This window comes from Chelonia mydas, chromosome 19 (genome assembly GCF_015237465.2).
Source record: "Chelonia mydas isolate rCheMyd1 chromosome 19, rCheMyd1.pri.v2, whole genome shotgun sequence".
NCBI classification, from domain to species: Eukaryota; Metazoa; Chordata; order Testudines; family Cheloniidae; genus Chelonia; species Chelonia mydas.
In genome coordinates, this window is record NC_051259.2 from 7609564 (window position 1) to 7630369 (window position 20806).

At 51.2% G+C, this 20806-nt stretch overlaps 1 protein-coding gene across 4 annotated transcripts; it reads right to left on the bottom strand.

Annotated features, from left to right (window-relative positions):
- Positions 1–548: 548 nt before the first annotated feature.
- NT5C1A (5'-nucleotidase, cytosolic IA) lies at positions 549–19122 on the bottom strand. 4 transcript variants are annotated; one of them, XM_037881701.2, is made up of 7 exons: positions 18931–19063; positions 12274–12388; positions 8115–8282; positions 7089–7218; positions 5743–5865; positions 4805–4989; positions 2986–4458 (listed from the first exon to the last, which is right to left on the bottom strand). In XM_037881701.2, the coding sequence occupies exons 3-7, from the start codon at positions 8226–8228 to the stop codon at positions 4093–4095; spliced, it is 918 nt and encodes a 305-aa protein (XP_037737629.1). In that variant the 5' UTR covers positions 8229–8282; positions 12274–12388; positions 18931–19063; the 3' UTR covers positions 2986–4092. The 4 variants fall into 4 exon arrangements, with proteins under 4 accessions (XP_037737627.1, XP_037737629.1, XP_043387932.1 ...); XM_037881699.2 differs by lacking the exon at positions 12274–12388 and having other exon boundaries at positions 549–4458; positions 18931–19120; XM_043531997.1 differs by lacking the exons at positions 12274–12388; positions 18931–19063 and adding an exon at positions 8854–8892.
- Between the last annotated feature and the right edge of the window lie 1684 nt (positions 19123–20806).

Sequence of the window (20806 nt, forward strand, 5' to 3'; positions counted from 1 at the left end):
ATGCTTTCCACTAATCTCCCATTTGCTTTAGGCGGACCAATGCCGATGATGCTGTACTTGGGCAGGGGGAAGCGGTAGGTGGTGCTCACATTAACTGCAATGGTGCTGTTTAGACGAATCTGGTGCTTCTAAACGATTCTCCTCCCAAAAGGCCTTTTCTCCCCATCCCCCTCTAGTGACTGGTAGAGGGTCTGCTCGACAGAAGTCTTTTGCCAAGTGCTATTTTTATCCAGGGCTTGAGGCATGAGTCTAAATTACAACAGGAGATGGCTGCTCAGACAGAGACAGCCACCCTGGGTTACACACCACTTCTCGAGCCACTGTCTGGAGAGCCTCAGCGCTTCCCAATGTTTCTACAGCGCCCAGAATGCTGCTTTAAACCAGTTCCCACCTTCCCTCTGGGTGGCTTATAGGGCTGGGGATCCCAGGGCTAGGGATCCTAAGCAGGGGGTTAACTCCTTCCTTGCTGGCCACCAAATAGAACTTCTGCGGCCTGTCATTCCCTGCCCCCCCCACCCTCCCAAAGAATTCCAGCAGGCGACAAGGAGTAGGACCAGCTGTACTTTATTACAGACAAACACGCATAGGAATTTCCCTTGCTACACCAGTTCATTCACAGATAAAACCATCAGAGGACACAGGAGTGAAACCCACACAACACAACAACAGCCAGGAGGGCCCAGTAGCCGCTGGTTCGATGCAAGGAACGCCACCAAGCCATCCAAGTGTGCGATGAGCTAAGAGTCATTTCAAGGGGGCTGCTGGCAGGACAGAAAATCCATCCCGAACCAGGAGATGACAGATGGACACAAGCAAGCAAGCCACAAAAGCAGCGAAATCCAATTCAGCCAACGATGGTGCGCCACAGAAAGCAGAATGGATAAACCTGAATGGCGGCTGTCAAACATGAGTAGGGCAATAAACCCATTCAATGCAGGCAGGATCCACGCACTACAGTGGGGAATCCTCATTTCTCGGAGTCCTGTATTCTGGGGGGAGTCCCCTGGGGCCTCCCCCCAGTACAAGCAGGGAAGCGAGTTCTGGGTCTACTTGCCTCGTGCTGGCAGTGAATGAGAAGAGGCAACGCAGGAGTTGCCCAATACACTTGTTCCCGGCCCTCTGCATTTCTCTCTCTCTTTTGTTTGTCTTAAGCGTTGGAAACAAAGTTAAAATGCAAGTCACGCAGCACTCTGACGGCCGCGTGCTTCCCTCCAGAGCTAGAGGCACCTTAGACCCGAGCTCTGCTTGCCAAGCAGGTCGAACCCCGGCACCTGGGGTTTCTTTTGAGAGCGGCAAGCTCTCTCGACCCCAGAGTGCTGGTTTTAAATAATCTCTCTCACTCACTCACCCCCCCCGCAAGTAACACTATCGCGCACACGCACAATCAGATACCTGCATCCATGTACAATCTCTCTCTCACACACACACTCACACGCATCTATGTACAATCTCTCTTTCAAACACACACTCTCAAGACCACCCGTTACAATCAATCACTCTCCCATATACACACTTATGCAGATGGCTATGCTCACTCACACACTCCCCCTGTCCCCATGCCAATATTTCAACAAGTCCCAGACCCAGAGAAATACAATTTCATAAGTGTTAGCTGACTGTTCTGGTCTTCATTACAACTAGTAGTTCCTGTTGCAAGGTCACCTTCTAGACTTGGGCGACGATCTGACTTGGACTGCTTGCACTTGGCAGAACTTCCACAGATGCCAGTCAATGCCAATCTACAGGAAGCACCTTGGATGTTCACATGAAAGCCCTGCACGTATCCCGACAGGCTGGTTGGAAGGGTCCCTGTCAGACAGTTTCGTCCCCAACCGCCTCCTACTTTTGATAAAACTGAATATTAATAGAAATGGTTTTGTGATATTTCATTTCTTGAAAGCTTGTTGGTTTGGATTTAAAATCTTCCCCGAGGTGTCTGCAACCCCAGCAGGGCAGCAGAGTGGATCTCAACGGGAAACTGACCAGAGAAACAAGCTAAAACTTACCAGTGCTTTCATTGTCCAAGCAGGATTTAGTGCACGGAACAAACATACAGGATTGGCGGCGAAGCCTGCGGTTGATTGTTAATATTATTTCAGTTGCTATATAAGAACCCTCATCCTTGGAAATGGCCAAACCATTGTAACTGAAAATGTGCAAAAAAAAAAGTCAGCCAGAGGCAGCCACTTCATGTGGAAAATTTCAGCCCAAATGAAACGGTCTAAGTTCTAAGCAATTGAAAACGTGGTCTTATAACGGTAAGCGCCAGGCAATCTTAACCATGGGCATTGCTGCGTGTGCTACCTAGAACACACCAACGGGGAAGGAGTATTTTTTAAAATGATATTTAACCTTCTATTGTTCCTCCAGGCTGCACCTTCAAGTAAGAATGTCGTTGAATGAATTCCATACACGGCTTCAGAACAGCTCTCAGATTCCTTTCTGAATTGGGGATTTAATTCTTTCCCATTGTGTTAGCAGCAGCTTTCAATTGCAGGAGTCACCACAGGTCTTAGGAAAGTGCCAGGAGCAGGGTTATCAATTGCCCAGTAACCTCAGGTTGAATGAAACTTGAATTTTGCTATGGCTAACGAAACACTCAGGCTCAAATTCCCAGCTGATGTAATTGTCGATTTCGAGAAAATGTGTCTCCCCCCCATAGGTTAGGACTGTCTTTCATCTTACACAAATGCCCAGCCTAGGTCCAGAGGCCGGGAAGCCACATTTTGAAAAGTGGCTTCTGACTTTGTGTGGCTCAATTTTCAGATGCTCAACTTGAGATGCCTTTTTTCCAGGCGTTACTTATGCGTTTAGCAAAAACAACAAGGAGTCCTTGTGGCACCTTAGAGACTAAAATTTATTTGGGCCTAAGCTTCCGTGGGCTAAAACCCACTTCATCAGATGCATGGAGTGGAAAATACAGTAGGGAGGTATAAATACACAGCACATGTACATGTGTATATTCATGTGCTGTGTATTTATACCTCCCTATCTGATGAAGTGGGTTTTAGCCCACGGAAGCTTAGGCCCAAATAAATTTGTTAGTCTCTAAGGTGCCACAAGGACTCTTCGTTGTTTTTGCTGATACAGACTAACACAGCTACCCCTCTGCAACCTTATGGATTTAGGTATCTAACAGTAGCACCCGAATTTGGGCCATAACATATTGGCCCAAAACACTGACTAGGAAATAGGGCTTGAGATTTTCTTATCTAGCGTTGACCAGTCTTTCTATTTCCCCAAACGTTCACAGACAAACTTAAGTTTGGGTGGGTGCAGCAACAGTGGTGGGAAATTGGCTGCATCTTTTAACCTCATTTCCAGACCGTTTAATGTTTAAACCTGTAAATGGTTTGTAACAATATTGTAACGTTGTTTCTGCGCGTAAGCTGGATTCCATTGAAACATTGTCAGCCTTGACTTTTTTTTTTTTTTTTTTTTAATATATCAAAGTTCTTGGATTGGGAATTTCCCGGTTTGTTTTTTTTAATGAGCACCAAAAGTTTAAATTGGGATGGCATATGAGTTCCCCAGAAGGAGAGCCCTGTTCTCACAGATCCTGTCCAACGCAAGGTCCCCCCTCCTGTAGGCTTCTCGAGTCTGGCTGGGTTTCGGTTTAAGTTCTCCAAGCTTTGTGGTCAACATCTGATGCAGAACTTAAGCGTGAGCTCCTCTGGGTTTCTATGGGCCCCTGAAACACAGGGGAGGCATAGTAGGATCAGAATGGCTGGGGCCGGCTTAGGCACGAGGGCAGAGAGGCGGGTGCGGAGATGAGGCGACAGCCGATGGGGCGCAAGTCAGCAATGGCTGATTCGGAGACACAGGCGCAAAGGTAGCAGAGTTGGGTTCAGGCATTGGTTGACCCTTCTGACCTTTATGCATGGGGCATGGGTGGTGATGCGGGGCTGGTGGGACAGAGACAGTCAATAAAGTGCAACACAAAAGGCAAAAGGAAACCTTTCCTTCAACCCACCCAGACAAGGCAGCTGCAACTTCAATACTAATCAAAAACGCTCAGACCCGGATATCAATCCACGAGCGGTGCCCTGGTCAGCAAGCACCTGCAGTCACAGTTGCCACCGCCAGCTACGGCTACTTGCTGTTCTTGGTTTGTTTCTCTTGCGCCATCCGCCTCTGCTTCTGGGCTATGCCGTACGGGACGTGGGCCGCGATGGTGCCACTCTCCTTCGCCCCCTCCACCTGGAACATCTGGTCGTCGAAGAAGATGTGCGGACGGATCTTCTCCAGCAGCGGACCCTTGGGGGCTCCGGCCAGGAACAGGGCTTCGTCCGTTTCTAGTCCCCAGCTGCGGAGAGTCTTTAGGGCACGAGCCCCAGAGCTGGCAGCGCTCCGGGCAGTGACCAGGTAGGTGCGAATCGGACACTCCAGTCTCAGCCCCTTGGAGTAGAACTTCTTCTGCAGCTTCCCCAGAGATTCCAGAAAGCCCTTCAGTGGCCCCTACCCAAGCAAAGGGATACAGTCATTCACAGCTACCTTCATCCCTTCCCCACTCCCCATGCTTTGGGAAAGGCCCTATCCCTGCTGTGGGAATCCTCTAGCCAAGCGCATAGGAACCAAGGCCCAGATCCTCAGAGCTATTTAGGCACCTAACTCCCATTGAGCTCCCCTATCTTTCGTAGCCATTGCCTCAGAAACCCAGCATCAGCCTCATCCCGCTCTGCCCCCTCGGCTTGGGCTCAGGGCTAATGGAGTGGGAATTGCTGGAGCCGTCAGCCCATTCTCAGCGCTGCCTGTCCCAGACCTGGTTCCCGGGGCTAGCAGGTCGGGGGGCGATCGGCCGTACCTGGGCCAGCGGCTTGTTCTCATAAGCCTTTTCGTGTTCAAAAAACATGTCGAGGCCGTGCGCCTTCACAATCTGCTCCGACTCGTCCGAGAAGAGGACGGCGTCCCCGTCGAACGCCACCCGCAGCTGGCTCTCTGACACTTTCACGTCTTTGCTGGGGCTGAACATGGTGGCCGCGGCGATTCCTTGAGGGAGGGAATGAGAGAGAAAAATGTGGCAGGCGGCAAGGCTCCTCCCGACTGCGCTTCCCAGGTCCTCCTACTGCGGAGCCGAGCAACAGAACTGGACACACACACACAGCAGCTTACGCCCAAATACATTTGTGAGTCTCTAAGGTGCCACAAGGACTCCTCGTTGTTTTTACAGAGCGGAGACACTCCACCACCAGTCCTTACATTGGACGCTTGCATCTTGCGTCTGGACCTTCACATCAGCATTTAGGAAAGCCAGAGGCACTTAGATACCTAGGTGAAGACGTGAGCCTCTGGATGAAGGGTCTAGTGTTCTGTTTAGGTGCCAGCCTCCCTCCATGTATTTAGTGGGGATTTGGGGGCGGCCGGGGGGAGCAAAGATTGCAGAATGTACATGGGTTTCCATCATTTGTCTCTGCATATCTTACAGGTGCTTTCAGCTCCTCAGCTGTTCCCACCAGCATGGAAGGAGTCAGTATCCATCCAGCAGCCAGCTGAGGAGAGCGGCCCACCTGCACTTTGAGAAGCTATAGATATCAGCGAATGCTGCCGTTTCCATGGAAACGAGAGGGCCCACGTCGCCTCGGCAAGGGCAGGGGTGTGATGGAGGCAGGGTGTGGGACGCCTCCGCTACCCCGCTGGATGGAGATCCCGGGGCTGCTGGTCCTCACACCGCTCTCCTAGAGCAATGGGATGTGGACGGTGCCCCCCGCCCGCTGCCACCCAGGGTTTGACCGGCAGACTCACCCTGTTCAATGGCCTCACTCACTTTCTCGGCATCAGAGGAGAGGTACAGGTTGGTGTGATAGGCCTTCAGGTAGCAAGTGGGGCTGTTCCCTCCCGTCATGCAGAACCTCTCGATGAACAGATCTGAGGATGGCCGGATGCACCAGATTAGCTGGCATGGTCCAGCAAGGGCCCAGACGGCTATCCAGCCCTATGGCATGGAGGGGGCCCCAGCAGCTGCCACTGGTGGGGGAGTGAACCAGAGTGGGGATTTGCTCCCCCTCCAATGCCAGGCCAGAGGAAAGAGACGGCAAATGAGCACAGGGCAGCCTGGCCACCAGAAGGCTGGGGGCCCCGTGGCTGCTGGCAACGGTGATGCCCAGGCCAGCCCTGTCACAGATACTGACGCAGTAGTCCTGCTTGGACACAACGCCTCATACCTAGTGGCTGTTGACACTGGTTTCCTGACACCTGTCAATAACCCCTTCACCGAGCCCCTGCACCACACTACACTTAGCAGTGTCCTCCTGTGAGCCATCCTCCTCCCAGACCCAGGAAAGCCCCAAAGGGGCACATGGTATTAATTCAATATTGACATCTATAGAGACAGGGCAGCCTAGTGGCTAGAAGAATAGGCTGTGACTCAGGAGGCCTGGGCTCTAATCCCAGCTCTGCCAGTAGCCTGTGGAGTGACTTTGGGCAAATCACTTCACTGCCCCTTGCCTCAGTTTCCCCATATGTAAAATGGGGATAATGTCACTGACCTGCTTGTAAAGCACTTTGAGATCTACCGATGCAAAGTGCTAGACAAGAGCTAATTATCATTATACTGCTTCTCTACCCTCCCATCATTCCTTCCGTTCCCAGGGTTATTCACACCAAGAACTCAGATCTAAACTAGGGAGATGGCAAAATCAAGGTTGGTTTGAGTTTGGCAGAAACTCATCAGATGGCTTTTCCCTGGAAAGTACCCAGGTGTGGTTTGATCCAGGTCTCGTTCTATCCAAGTGCCCAGGAACTGCATACGCTGTTCTGATTTTGGCTTAATCGTCCCAAGAAGAGATGGCCCAAAATGGGGCAGATGTTGCCAAACCCTCATTTACCAAACCAGAAGCAAGGTTGATTCAGAGCTGGATCACATTTTATTGGTACCCTTGAAGACTGGAGAGGGTTAGTCTACAACCATCTTTAGCCTAAGCCACAGGAGACTGGGGCTTGCTGGGTGGTTTAACGGAATAGCGCGGGGAACAGAAGATAAAGCTTTGCCCTCCAGTTTCTCCACCATCACAGCCACTAACCAAAGACCCAATGGCCACCAGCTCCCAGGTCATTTAAATGGTTCCGGCTCAGGATCGTTTGGTGCTTACCGTGATGATTGATGCTGTTAATCAGGCGGACCCCGACCTGGGCATGGTTATTAGTCATGAGGACAATATCAAAGAGTTCTTCACCGTCGGGGTAGAGCTCTCGCAACTGAGTGTTGACAGCTTCAAGAGCCTACAAGTCCAAAGAAAGAGGGAAGAGTGATCTAGCCACCAGCTCATGCACATGCTCCTTAACAAGAGAAGTGGACGAGCTGAAACCTGATGCCCACTGATTTACATGTGGCTCTGTCTGCTTATAGTCAACGTGTTCCTATCTGCCCTCTGCTACTATCTGCGTGTTCATGAACAGAGGATGCCAAAGGTTGGAAGGAACCCATTTAGGTCTGTCCCTCAAGGGGAGTTAGCAATTTGTTTCCCCATGATGTATGTGTCTCCTAAGTTCTCATCTTTTAAAAATAAATTTGACAGCACTAGCTACTCCTGCTTCTGCCCCATCTTGCCCATACTCCATCCATCCATCCACTAACTCCATTGCTTTCTCTCTGAAATACGGATGCTCAGGTGCTTTCAGAGAAGACAGCCCTGTCAGAAGAGCATCCATATCTCCTTCCTCCATGGCCTTCAAAAGGCAGAGGAAGGGTCTAATCAAATCTTCTACATGACACAAAACAAGCACAGCTCATGACTCCTTGGGCACATCTAAAAAGCTGGCCGTTGGGAAGATTTTTACCCAAGATGAATTTTTCAGTTCTAATCTGTGCTGTTCAGTGGAAGCCATTACCCTTAAAGTTTTCTCAGAGTATTTTCCTTCTCTCCCAAGGTTTTCTAGATTCTTTGAACTGAATTCTGCTCTCTCTTACACCAGTGGGAATCCAGAGTAGCTCCCATTGTAGCCAATACAGCTATTCTGGATTGATAACACAGTGATGAGAGCAGAATTCTCTAAGGTTGATGTTTACCTTCAGTTTTATCCAGGACACCATGAGCCCAAGTCCTTGTGCCTTGCTCTGGTGGTGGGGGAGCTTGGAAAGGCAGAGGATCTCAGGGGGCTGGAGCAATGGTGCTCACCTTGACAAATGGGAAGGCAGCGCCGGGTAGGAAGGGTTCATTCTCATGGTCCAGCTGGTATTTCACATACGCCTCCACCCCTTGCTCTGTGTAAATCTTCTGCTCTTCCTCCATGCGAAACAGAGCCCGCGAGGAGACTGCGATTGTTATTGCATTCTCAGGCTTTGGCTGCATGACAGAGAGAGACAGAAATTGCATCACTAATACTTATATTTTCCATCAATGGTCACATGATTATGGACCGAGTTCCAGCATGCAGGGGTATCATCAAATGCCAGGCCAGAAATGGAGCACCAGGTCCACCCCTCTCCAAAGTCTAGGAACATCAGTCTGGATCGTTCTCTAGATCAGAATGTAGGGATTGGGCATGTGTCTATTAAAAACAAACCCATCCCAATCTTTTCACTTCTGATTAAACTCCATCTAGCATAGCCCTCTGGGCCCAAGATTCACACACACAGATTGCTTCCATTTCACTTGGGTGCGGGGGTGGGGCGACTGTGTGCTGGGAATCACACACAAATCTATATTGCTTGCTTTAAGGTTAGAGGCAGGGAGCCAATGCTTGTCAGCACTTCACCCCAGAGTTCATTCTGAGCTGGAACATTTCCATTCCTTGCATTCTGGGGCTTCTCCGAGCCAAGAGATTTCTAGGATCAGCATCCTCAGTCCCGTGGCCCCTCTGAGCGGAGACATTTCCATTCCCTGCACTCTTCATCAGCGGTCACTTGGCACTCACCCAACTGTTGAAAAACCTCTCCATGTTTCCAGTTGAAGGAACTCTGGGGGCCATCTCACATAGAATGTGATGGGTTTTTGCCTCCTGGTTTCATGCAGCATCTAGCGTCCTTTCACATTAAAGGCCAAATTCAGACCTGGTGTCCATGAGTGCAACTCAGCTGAAGACCATGCATGGCACCTGATTACAACGAGCATAATTTGGTCCCTAGGGTGTCTCTATACCAGATTATGAAGTTATGGCAGGGGCATCAAATGAACAGAATAGCTGGTGGTCTCCTGTGATAGTGCAAAACTTCAATAGATAGAAGTATCCCTCCCCGTCATTCTGGCATTCACGGGGCACCTTTCCACCAGTGCCCAGCACTGGTGCTGCAAACAGGGGCTTCTGGGTAATTTTAAAACACTAAGCACTGCATTGGGGGAGGGAGTCAGGAAAACCACTTGACACAGTGCATTAGCAATGCTTGGGGCTTCCCATCAACACTGGGAAGAAACCATTACAGACCGTGCCAGTTCAGCCAGAACTGAGCTATTATAAAGACTTTGTCCCAGGCATCAAAACCAATCAGTGCCGGCAACGCCTGGAAAATGCCTGAGGAAGGCTGTTGTGTCTGGCTGGAAGGCAGTGAACGGGTATTGCAAGCCCAGGGTGAGCCAAACCACCATTGATTAGCAATTGTTATTAATCTTTAAGGACTTGATCTACAGCCCACGGAAGAAATCAAGAAGAGGCTTTTCATGGACTTCCATTAGGCGTGGCTTGGGCCCTGACATGTCTATCGCGCTGGAGGTGGGATTGGCATCTTGCAGAGGGGATGAAGACACCATCTCCCCCAGAGGAGTTTACACTCTCAGCTCTGAGTCGGCGAGAGGATATTAATCTCTCGCCAGCCACGGAGGCGAAGTTGTGATGTGCTTGTGGCTTCTCAAAAGCAAAATGGCTTCTCCGCGGCAACTCGCTGGTTGACAAAATAATTGGAAGCGAAGCCTGAACGGTGACTCTTCTGCAGACACCCCAGCGATGTGCTGCCAAGAATCTAACAAAGCCGATCCCTCCTTGCCTGCAGTAAAGCCTGTGACAGTATTGGGGGGGGAGGGGGGAAGAGAGAAAAAGAGAGGCACTTGCAGAGAAAGCAAAGCCTGGCTCCTGGGCAGTATTTTTATGGCCTCCAGGAATAAGTCATCCCTGCCACCCTCATGGTTTAGCAGTGTCCAGCAGGAGGAGGAGGAAGAGAACTCCACCTGAGACAGGGAAACCAGCCTGGCCTCTTTCATTTGGTGGGCAAATTTTAAATGAGACACCCCCCTGCCACTTTCAGAGTTCTCTCCGGCACATCAGAGACCGTCTACAGGGGGAGAGGGCCAGAACTGGCAGAGAATCTCTGAATCCTAGGTCAGACAACAGCTGAGCATGCTGTGGTTAGCAGCAATGCTGCCATGGACTTCTCTGGCCCACTCCTTGGAAACAAACCCAATGCAATAAATCAGGTTGACGCTGGGGAAAAATCTAGCTTCTTGTGTTCCTTTGTCCTGAGAAAGACTGGGCCAAACCCTGCTCCCAGTTGCACCACGGGAGTTGCAGCGGCATAGCTGAGAGCAGAATCAGGCCCACTGGGCTTTCAAAACGGCCCCAAAATCTGAATGTGACATCTCAGGCACATACAGAGGCGTATGGTAAGGGATTTTTATGCTCTGGGACACAGCAGCTTAGCTGATTGCAGGGTATTACTGATGCATTATGCTGAGTGCATTGGCTTGACTGATCCCACTCTTTGTTAGATTGTTTAGGAATTATTAGAGAGATGACATGGCCGGGCTACAACCGTCTTATCGTTCATCTCGAGGCACCAGCTAAGGGGGCTGGTTCCATTGTTATCAGAGCCAATTTGAAATGCGAGAGAGTGTGTTCAGTGAACTGCAGCATACATGTCAGATTTGAGATTTCCCGTGATTTCATGTAAAGAGGTTTGGGGGCGGGGGGCTGAACCTGGATGAAAACCTATGACAAGAGGTTAAGATTTTGGGGGGGGGGGGTATCTTAGGGTGTGGGTTATTACACGGAGACAGTGAAAACTAGAAACCAGACGGTTCACGGAACAGTGTGTTAGATGGGACCAACCCCAATAGGGGCAAAATTTGCAAAAGTGCCTAAGTGATTTAAGTGCCTCAGTCCCATTTTCAGATGTCATTTGGGCACTTAAGAGCCGGTCTCATTGAAAGTCAATGGAGTTTAGGAACTGACGTGCTTAAGGGTCAGATTTTCAAATAGATTCAGGCATCTAGCAATGCAGACTGGCACCTAGCAAGATTTCCAATGGGATTTAGGCACTTAGGTACTTTTGAAAACAGTCTTTAAGCACCTAAGTGTGAGATTGTCAATGTTCCTCTCGGTTTATTTCAGCTCTGATTTCTAGGCTTCCTGTTTACTAGGTTGTCCTGGCCAGTATTGTTATTTTGCTGTTGGTACAGGTAGGTGAGCTGGTGTCTTTCCCAGCCTGCTATACGAACACAGTCCACATGCTCTGCAAAGTCCAAACTCACCCCCCAGCATTTGGCTTTATTAAAAACAGCAACACGAGAACAGAGATTAGCTCAACGATTCTCCGCAGGCTCGGCTGCTCTGAAGGCTTGGGCCTTCTCTCCAGCCTGCTCAGCCCTGATCCTCTACCACCCTGAGAGAGTCACTCCCACCTCCCTTGCAGCCAGCTGGGATGAAGAGTCACCTGCCTCCGTGCATTAGCACAACCCACCTACTCCTCTCTCAGCAGGATCAAGGCCAGCTAACGATTTAGGCAGATGCTGCCAGGCTAATTATACAGCCCAGAAAACCGCCTTGCAGACAATAAACACTGAAAGTGTCCCTAAGCAGTGTTCATGCACCAGGACAGTTACCTGAAACCAACAGGACCCTTTCAATATAGCTAAAACAATGGGACAAATTCTCCTCTCCAGCACTCCACCGAGCTTCACAGATGCACCAGAGAGGATTCAAGATTATTCTGCAGGGATGTGCATGGACTGTTCCCTAAAATGGACTTCTCCTGGGCTTTGCTGGCGTGGCTATCTAGGACGGCAGATATTACAGTCACGGGGGACCACAACAGAATGTAAGATAGAGGGGAGAATTCATTCTTTTCCACTAGCCCAGGATTTTGGCCTAGTAACATAGCACACCAAATACATAATTCACATGTGGCAGATAGTAGCAAATTTACCATTTTAAGATCGGTTACCCAGGGGGCCTTAGTCAGTTATTAACTAGTCATGGGCCAGCTCTTAACTCTAATTTGCATTAATAACTCTGGTGTCATGGGTCATTTATGAGCGAAGACATTAATTAATAACTATTAGAAGTCCCAAGTCAGTTTGTCACTAGCCTTTGGCAGTTAATCCAGTTCATGGGCACAGCTGCTATTACCTAAATTAGTTTTCTGGGTAAACCAAGATGGGCTATAGGACATTTGTATCCGCTTCCTGGTACACGACGGACAGCAGGGAAATGCATCCTCCACTTATAGCTGTTTAAGAATTTCCTGCAAGATGAAACTGGGTCAGTGTTGTGAATGTCACAACCACTTAGTTTGATCAGACAAACACAGGGGGCTCTGGAAAGCCATTCCACGTGCCTTTTCAAAGACGCAGGGATTGGCGTGGTATGGCACAGAGAAATCTGGCTGTGCTTTCATACATGCCTGGATCTCTGTGCTGCCCACACCTTGCCTGTAGGTCTATGCGCCAATTACACCCTCGTCTCCTGTAGCTATTTACAAGATGCTCCCGGTTTGCTCCTTGCCATTTAAAGGTACAGGCCCCCCCCCCCCCCCAGGGGTAAATTTCAGAGGTAATAAGCGCAGCAAGAAATGGATCATTAAGCCAGATACCCAGTTGTATCCCACCCTACATTTCTGACGTAGCCCCCGCTGTTTTGTAGCGCGTCAGTGGGCAGGCAGAGCTGTCCGGCATCATCACTCTACCACCCTCTGGGGACATATCACCTGTCGAATCCTGTTTGCCTCTAGAACACTTTCTGCGGGAGGACTGTACACGTTCATGAATTAAGCTTCACAGTGCAGGCTGGTCAGTTTGCGGAATTCCCCTTCTGTAGGAAATGCCAACCGTTACAATACACTTTTGTTCCAATTCGGAGCAAAGTCAGAAATTTTGAAGTCCCCACAAGACAAATAGCTCCAAAATTTTGATTTTGGGAGCAAAAAAACTAAATGTTTCAATAAGTCACCTCAATGCAACTTTTATACTGCAATATTAAGTGGCCTCTATACACATCACATTAACAGAATATTTAAATTCACATTTTAATACAAGTCCAAATGAAATCAAAGGGGCGCTATTGACATGTTTCAACTCCCCCCCCCAATCGAGAAGTGTCACAAAACCAGCCCACCCCCCAAGACACATTTAGAATTTGATACAACTGCCTTTTTAATATAAAATTGTTCCATCGATTATTTTTTACCTGCTCTATTTACAACCTTTCCGTCTGGGGGAAGTCAGCTCTTATCTCTACTTTACAAATGGGCAACCAAGGCTTGGAGAGCAGATATTTGCCTACAGTCATATGGCAATCCTGGGGCAGAAGCAAGAAAAGAACCCAGGAGCGCACACTCCCACTCCTGTGCTTTAACTACTAGACTGCGCTTCTTCTCCTCCTAACAAACGGTTGTATTCTTTAGTGACCTCCTAGCCACACTTCATATTCGCTGTCAGACCACATAGGACCCTACGCAGCATCCCACCCCAGCGTGACCATCAGCCGAGTGGGGATCCTTGGGGCCAGGAGACTGGATAGTTCAGAACAAACACTGTTTATCCTCAAGGTCAGTTAATGCTGGTCAAACAGTGTCTGGAAAGCAGCTCGAGGGCTTTGCTGAGCTGAATCAAACGGAATTCTGCATTTTGGAATTTAAAAAAAATAGGTCAGCTGTTCTATCCTCTTCCTTTGCATTGGAGGATCAGACCAAAGGCTCCATCTAGCCCCTTTCAGCAGAGGATTAATAAAGAGCTTAACAGAAATATTATAGGAGGATAGTGAAGGGGAAGATGGAGCTGTCTTCTAGAGTTCTGTTCATGTCTGGACTCAGCATCTTAAGACAAGGACAGAAGGGCAACCAGGCAGGAAGCACTAGCCATCAGCAAACAGTGCAATGCAGGGAGATGATAAAAGGGGATTTAAACCTTTGGGAACTGCAGATGTAGGTCTAATCCTCCTCCCAAGCAGTCATTGGGCTAGCAGTCTGGAAAGTACCTGCTGCCTTTAAGCCGCTATCCCAGTGTTAGCCAACAGCTCCCATAATTCCTTACCAGTCGCCCCTACCCTCCCACGCAGTCTGTATTTTCTTAGACAAGCTTGAATCCCTAAACAGAGCTATGTTAAAATAAAAACCCTTCAAATACAGAAAGAAAAATGGAGAAATGATAGGGGGAATGATTAAAACTAATAATATTGTACATTTCTATAGCGCCTCTCATCCCACAGCACTTCACAGACGATGTATACTCAGTACCGCTGAAATGCGGCCAACTCTGGGGTGGAGAACGATAGCCAACTGCACACAGAACAGGAATTTTGGCCAGGATCCCAGAGGGGGAAGGGGGCACATGCTCTTAAAAAAAGCACCAAGGGAGCGTTAACATCCTCCAAGGACAGGCAGAACAAAGGTTTCATCTGAAAGACCCAGCACAGCTTTATCCTCCTCCAAAGGATGAAGGGCTGAGACAATTCTGCCAGGATTTCCGGGGCGTCTGTGTATTTCAACCTTGACACTTATAACTGCAAGTGATCCCTTCCAGCAAAGGCAGCTTCAAACATTGCACCAGATGGCACTCCTCTAATCCGGTCACCTAATCCTGTTACACGAGAGCTGCTGTGCTTACAGTTCCTAAATACCCTGCCAAGAGTTGATGGCCAAGTCCCGGAAATCCCGGATGCCACCAAAAACCCAGACCGGAGATATGACTTCCAGTCAGCAAAGGTACAGGAGTTTGGAGCATATATGGTGCTGGCTCCCATGCGGGCACCAAGGAACGTGCAGAGATCCCTGAACTTTACAGGAACTGAGGGGAAATCCCAACTCGTGGGAGACACGTCCCGTGCAGCCAGACAGAGGAACACCTTGAACATAGGCAAGGAGCAGGCAAGGCTGAAGGTGATGAATTGAGAAGCGGGCAGACGACATCCTGGGAAAATGGAGCATTGCAGCACAAAGCACTGCCCTGACTTGGTATCTCCAGATAGGACTTGTGTTTGCCACTCAGTGGGCAGCTGCCATGGCCTTGGGCAGCTCCTGAGAGAGCCTGCAGGTGTCCAGCCTGGCATCTCCCAGACAGCTCAGGAGCGGGCAGCCCGATCTGAATTGGCACCGATAGGCTGTTCACCGATAGGACAAAACCCATAAGGTCCTTCCAGCTGGGGTATGTCCATTCCCTAGCACCTAATGACTAGTACATTGTCCAGTCTTGTTTTAACTGTTCCAAGCAATGGGGCATTCTTCCCTTCCTCCGGGACCCGATTCCATCATCTCACTGTCAGGAAGTTTCTCTGGGCATTCACCCTACATTTTCCCTTTCTTAATTCCTCCCCCTCTCCCCCCATTTCCCCTGGTTCTACCCTTAATGCTAGCCTATGTCATCCCTCATCCTCCTCTCAAATAGTTGCAAACTTGTCTCCCCACTGGGGGCCATCACCACAATAGGCATTTCCATGCTTTCCTCGCAAGTGCCCTAACCTCTCGGATCATTTCTCTTGCTCTTCTCTGAAGTCCCTCCAGTTTGTCAATAACCTTCTGATCACCAGGGGCGCAGAACTGAACACTGTATTCCCCAGGGGAATGAAAACGTGCTCTTTTAAACCGGTGTTAGGGTCACAGTCATTTATTGTTACTACTAAATTAAAGTGTTTTTTATTTATACGCGGTGGGCCAGAGCCTCAGCTGGCGTGACGGAACACTGATGAGCATGCATTCCAGGGCCCAGGGCTGTGTCTGATCCACAGGGAAAATTAATCTGTGATAATGCCCCTTAGAAAGCTTTAGCTCAAGCCGTAGCTCACGCTTTTAGCTCAAGAGATTGGCGGTTCAGTCATTGGAGTGTCGGCCAAGACTGGGCTGTCACAATATCCAATTTACCCCAGCTGAGAATCTGGGCCTATATTTATGAACATAAAAATGATGAAAAATTAATACGACCTGAGGCTGGAGCCCAGCTGTGCCGGTGTCACTCTGAGGAATGCAAATGCACCCTCAAGAAAACCCTCTCTCTGGGATGTCAGTTGCAGGAGTTGGGGGACAGCTGCCCCTGAGCCAAGCCACAAGCTGTAACAGGACCACCACTGCACAGCTGTGAGTGACTCTTACTGACTCTTCTTCTCAGCAGGGGCCCCCCAGACTGCTGGAGCTTGTTTCTTTCCCATCTCCAGACGCTTTGCACCCATCAATCCCTGCAGAGTAGTTCTCAAAGGCTTCTGTGTAACGAAGGGCCTGACCAACACAACTGAGACGTTGATCTGGATTCAGACCCTCCCCTCCCTCCAAGTTCAGAGATGCCTGGATCTGGCATTTTGGTTTGGTCCATTAGAGGGATAGGGATCCGGTGTGAAACCTGGATCCAGCTCCAGCTCTGGATTCCAGCTCCTTCTCCAACACTTCAGGAGGATTTAGTTCCAGGGTCCTGTCTTGGGACCAGTTGTATGCCGGCCTGGGGGGGGGGGGGGGCGTTCTCATACTTGGCGTCACTGGAGAGGGTTATGAGGCCATTAGAAGGCATTGTAAGCATCATGGAATGATGGGTCTAATTCCTGACCCAGCCCTAGTGGTTGGAGGGAGACCCAAGGCAGCAGTGAGAACCATCACTGCTGTGAGGAGTGGGGGCTGACAGGGGCCACTGGGAAGAGCACTGAAAAGGAGTGAAATTGGGAGGAAGAGAGTAGATGGGGCCTGGAAGAAGTGGCGGGGCTTGACGGAATGGTGCCTCAAAGCCTAGGTGCCTCTGGGCCCAATTTAATGCACCCGTGACCCCCGTTAGCTGTTTACAGCCCCACGACGTCACCCTCTTCCTGCCTACTCCGCATTCACTTCCGAGGCTATGGAAATCAAGGGCTTACTATAAGCATCATCAGCCCCCTCCCCACCTGCCCCCCCCCAACCTGCTCCTGGGACTGTAAGACGCCCCCGAGTCTCTTCACCCGTCTCTCTCGCCTGGTCTTGTATCCAACAAGCAGCAGGGCTGTGCGGTCAGCTGGCGTCATTCCAGGATCCCAGCTCGGACATGGAGACCACTCCCAGCAGAGAGGACAGGCATGTCCCCTGGGCCTGCGAAGGCAGTGGGCAGACGGAGGGACAGAACAGATGACAGAGACTACTGATACCTAGAAATCTTTCTTAAACAGACCACAGATCCCTCTCCCCCCCCCAAACACTCGGGGGTCAGATTAAAGTTCACTGCGATGGCTGGGATGCTTATGGGTTTTCAAAACACTATATAAATAAGACAGGGAAATGCCTTGCACCCATTCATCATGGGCTGTGACAGCTGCCTCTCTGGGCGTGCCCAGCTGTGTCTGAGCTCCAATGGGAGCTCTCTGCATGGCTGTTGGCGCCTGCACCTCACAGCCTGCCTGAAGCCAGCCCCTGGGGCAGGAGTGTGAGCTGGGAGTCAGGGCAGATCCCACAGAGAAGATTCCTGGCAATGTGGTCAGAGAGAGGGAGTGTTTTCCAGACCCCAGGACTAGGAATCAGGACGCCTGGCTTTTGGTCCCAGCTCTGCCACTGACTGTGGGCAACTCACTTAACTGCTCCATGCCTCAGTTTCCCCATCTGTCAAATGGAGATAATAATACTGATTACTCACTTCTGAGGGCGTTGAGAGGTCGCATTAATGGCTGAAGCTGTCTGAGAGCCTGGCATGAAAGGGGGCAGAGGATCATTGTTATAACCCAGGCTAGCTTCTCCCCTCTCAGTTCCCACTACAGCTGTGAAGGTTAAAGCCAGCGACCATCATCCATCTGCAGGATTCAAGGAACCAAACAAGATTCCCACGCAAGGAATGTGTCTGCCGGAGACGATGCCCAGGGCTGGCAGGGCTCCACCGAACTACAGCCTGCCAAGTCTCTCTCTGTCCGAGTTCACACCTGAGGTTACAGGTGTGAGACAGAAGCGTTAACTGGGAGCCGCTAGGACACGCGCTCCGGGCTTACCACGGGGCAGGCCTGCAGCACCACGAACCCAGGAATTTCCAGACTGGACCAGACGGCGGGGCGGGGGTGGGGGGGTCTCTTGGCTCCAGGACCTTGTCTCTCTCGGTCAGTGGCCAGTAGCTAATGCTCCAGAGGCAGGCGCAAGAACCCCAGAAGGGGCATTTAACAAACAAGCAGCCGGCAGGGAAGTTTATTCCTGACCACAGGTAATGGGAGGCAGGCGGGTTTCTACACCTTGTTTTCCAGCCCACGGTTCCTGCGGAGGTTCTTCTGTTGTGGGAGTTTCTATTATTAAACTTGTGCCGGAGGGGTTTATAGCTCAGTGCCCATTAGATAACACGGGGCTCTTAGCCGAAGGGCACAGGCCGATGAGACTGAGCAGGAGCAGCCACATTCAAATGACATTAGCTGCCCGACTGGAGCTGCCAGGAGATTCAGCCTCACCCATCCTCAACCCACCCCCTTTTACGTGGGCACCCACACTCCAGCAACAGGGACGAGAAGGTGGGTCACAGACGGAGCTTGGGCCTGGGCTGGGAATCTCCTGCCTTGGCTATGATGGCATATCGGGCGTGCTCTGCCTGTGACAGGCACCCAGGGGACCTGGCATGCGTCCAGCCGCTCCCCTGCGGCCAGGGAGCAGGACAGGAGCAACCTAGCTCAGGGTGCCATCCTCCCAGGGCCGAGGCAGGTGGGGCCCCGGCAAGCCAGCCTGCAAAGGCATCGCAGCAGATCGATGCAACAGGTCGGAGGGGGTGTGGGGGGGTGTCCAGGTGGCCCAAATCCTGGGGCTTGGCCCCTGCTCCCGGCACGGGGAGGGTTTGCTGCCCCAGGTCCCAGCCCCAGCCGGAAAGGAAAGGCTCTTACCGGTTTGGGTTTCTTTCTCGGGGTCAGGCTGTCATAGAAAGTCTTGGCTTCCTCCCAGCGCTGCGGCGTCCCAGCCTCCTGGCCGCCCGCGGACGAGCCCTCCCCAGCGGCGGCCGGCTCCATCTCGCCGGCCCGGAGCGCGAGCGGCTGCGCTGCTGGGTCTCCCCGGGACGCGGCGCGCGCCGCGCGGCTGGGCGGGGGCGCTTTATAGGGGCCGCCCGCCCTGCGCCGAGATCGCAGGGGCCAGCTGGCTTAACCCGTGCGGCGCTGGAGCCTGCCGGGCTCTTCCCGCCCAGCCCGGCCCTGCCCCGCAAGCCGGGCGGCAAACCAGCGCCAGGCCGGGCTGCCCCTCGGGGGACCGGCGCTGCGGAGCCGGGCAGGGCCCCCCCGGCAGGGCACCTGGCTGGGACTCAGGCCGCCTGGGTTCCCTGGCTGGTTCCGCCCCGGTGTGACCTCGGGCCAGCCACCTGCTGCCCGTGCCTCTGTTTCCCCTCTTGGGATCCGCGATACTCAGGCTAAGGCTTTGGGGGCGCTGTAATGGGTCTCCTGCGGCTCTTCGCAGCACACGGTATTCAAAGGCCCTTGAGTGGGTATCTGGCACTCGAGTAACTGAAGCCATGAATTCACACCACTGGGGGGGCCCTTTGGGGTTATGCTGATCGCTGATTTGGCTCCTGAACCCCTGAGGTCTGAGTATGGCTGCTTTAGACCGTAAGCCCACGGACTCTTTTATTATGTGAATGCACCGCACCTAGCCCCCTGGGGCCTTGATCCCTGTCGGAGCCCCTGGGGGCTACAGCAATAACATTGCCATGCTTTTTATCTGGGACATAGATGCTGTTCACGGGAGAGGGGTGCAAGGGTAGTCGGGGCGCTAAGAAAAGACATACGCCCCGAGATCTGCAAAGGTATTCGGGCTTCTAACCTCCACTGGAGTCAATGGGAGTTAGGAGCCTAATTAACCTTTGAAGATCTAAGCCAAGGCCCCTGCCCCGAGGAGCTAACTCAGAGACTGCAGATCAGTGCAGGAGGTTTGGCAAATGGAGTGCGTTTTAAGGAAAGATCCCGAGTAAGAGAGGAAGGGTGCCTGGGGATAGGAGGGTGCTCCCAAAATCAAGGATGGCAGGAAAGATGGCTCAAAGCTGAGAGTGGGGGAAGGAGGCAAAGGGAAGGGATAGAAGAGAGGGTACAAAGGAGCAAGAGGGATGAAATGGTAATAATAAAACCAAACTCTGTATAGTGCTTGTCGTCAGTCGATCCCCCAATGCTTCACCATCTTTAATGTATTTATCTTCATACAACCCCTGTAAGCAGGAGAGTTATCCCTGATGTGCAGACGGGGAACTGAGACCCAGAGAGGCTAAGTGACTTGCCCAAGGTCACACAGGACATCTGTGGCAGAGCTAGGAATTGCACCTGAGCCTGCCAAGTGCTGGGATATGGCCTTAACCATTTAGGGTGGAGTTATGCAAAGCCCTGCAAGAGAAGAGGAGCTTCCATTGGGTGCTGCAGAAGAGAGGGTGCTGGTGCAAGGACTGCCAGGGTTGGTGCCCTGTGAGAGGAAGATGAGCTAAGCAGTGACATTTTGGGGAGATGAGATGCAGGCAGGTTGTACTAGTCAAGGCATAATGGGTAGAGAGAGGAAAGGTTGGAATCTAGAGGATGGATGAGGCAGGAAACTAGAATTTGGCAAGGGTCTATCTGGGGGCACCAGAGAGGAACCCCACATTGTGAAGCTAGGGGCCAGGGAGGGTGATGGAGTTCTTGGCAGTGACGGAGACCTGCCCACCTTTAGATAAACTGATGAATGACAGGTTTAGTCCTGCTGGTGGACTGCAAAGGGCTGCAAATCACCCAGAGTAGTTGTTGCAAAGCC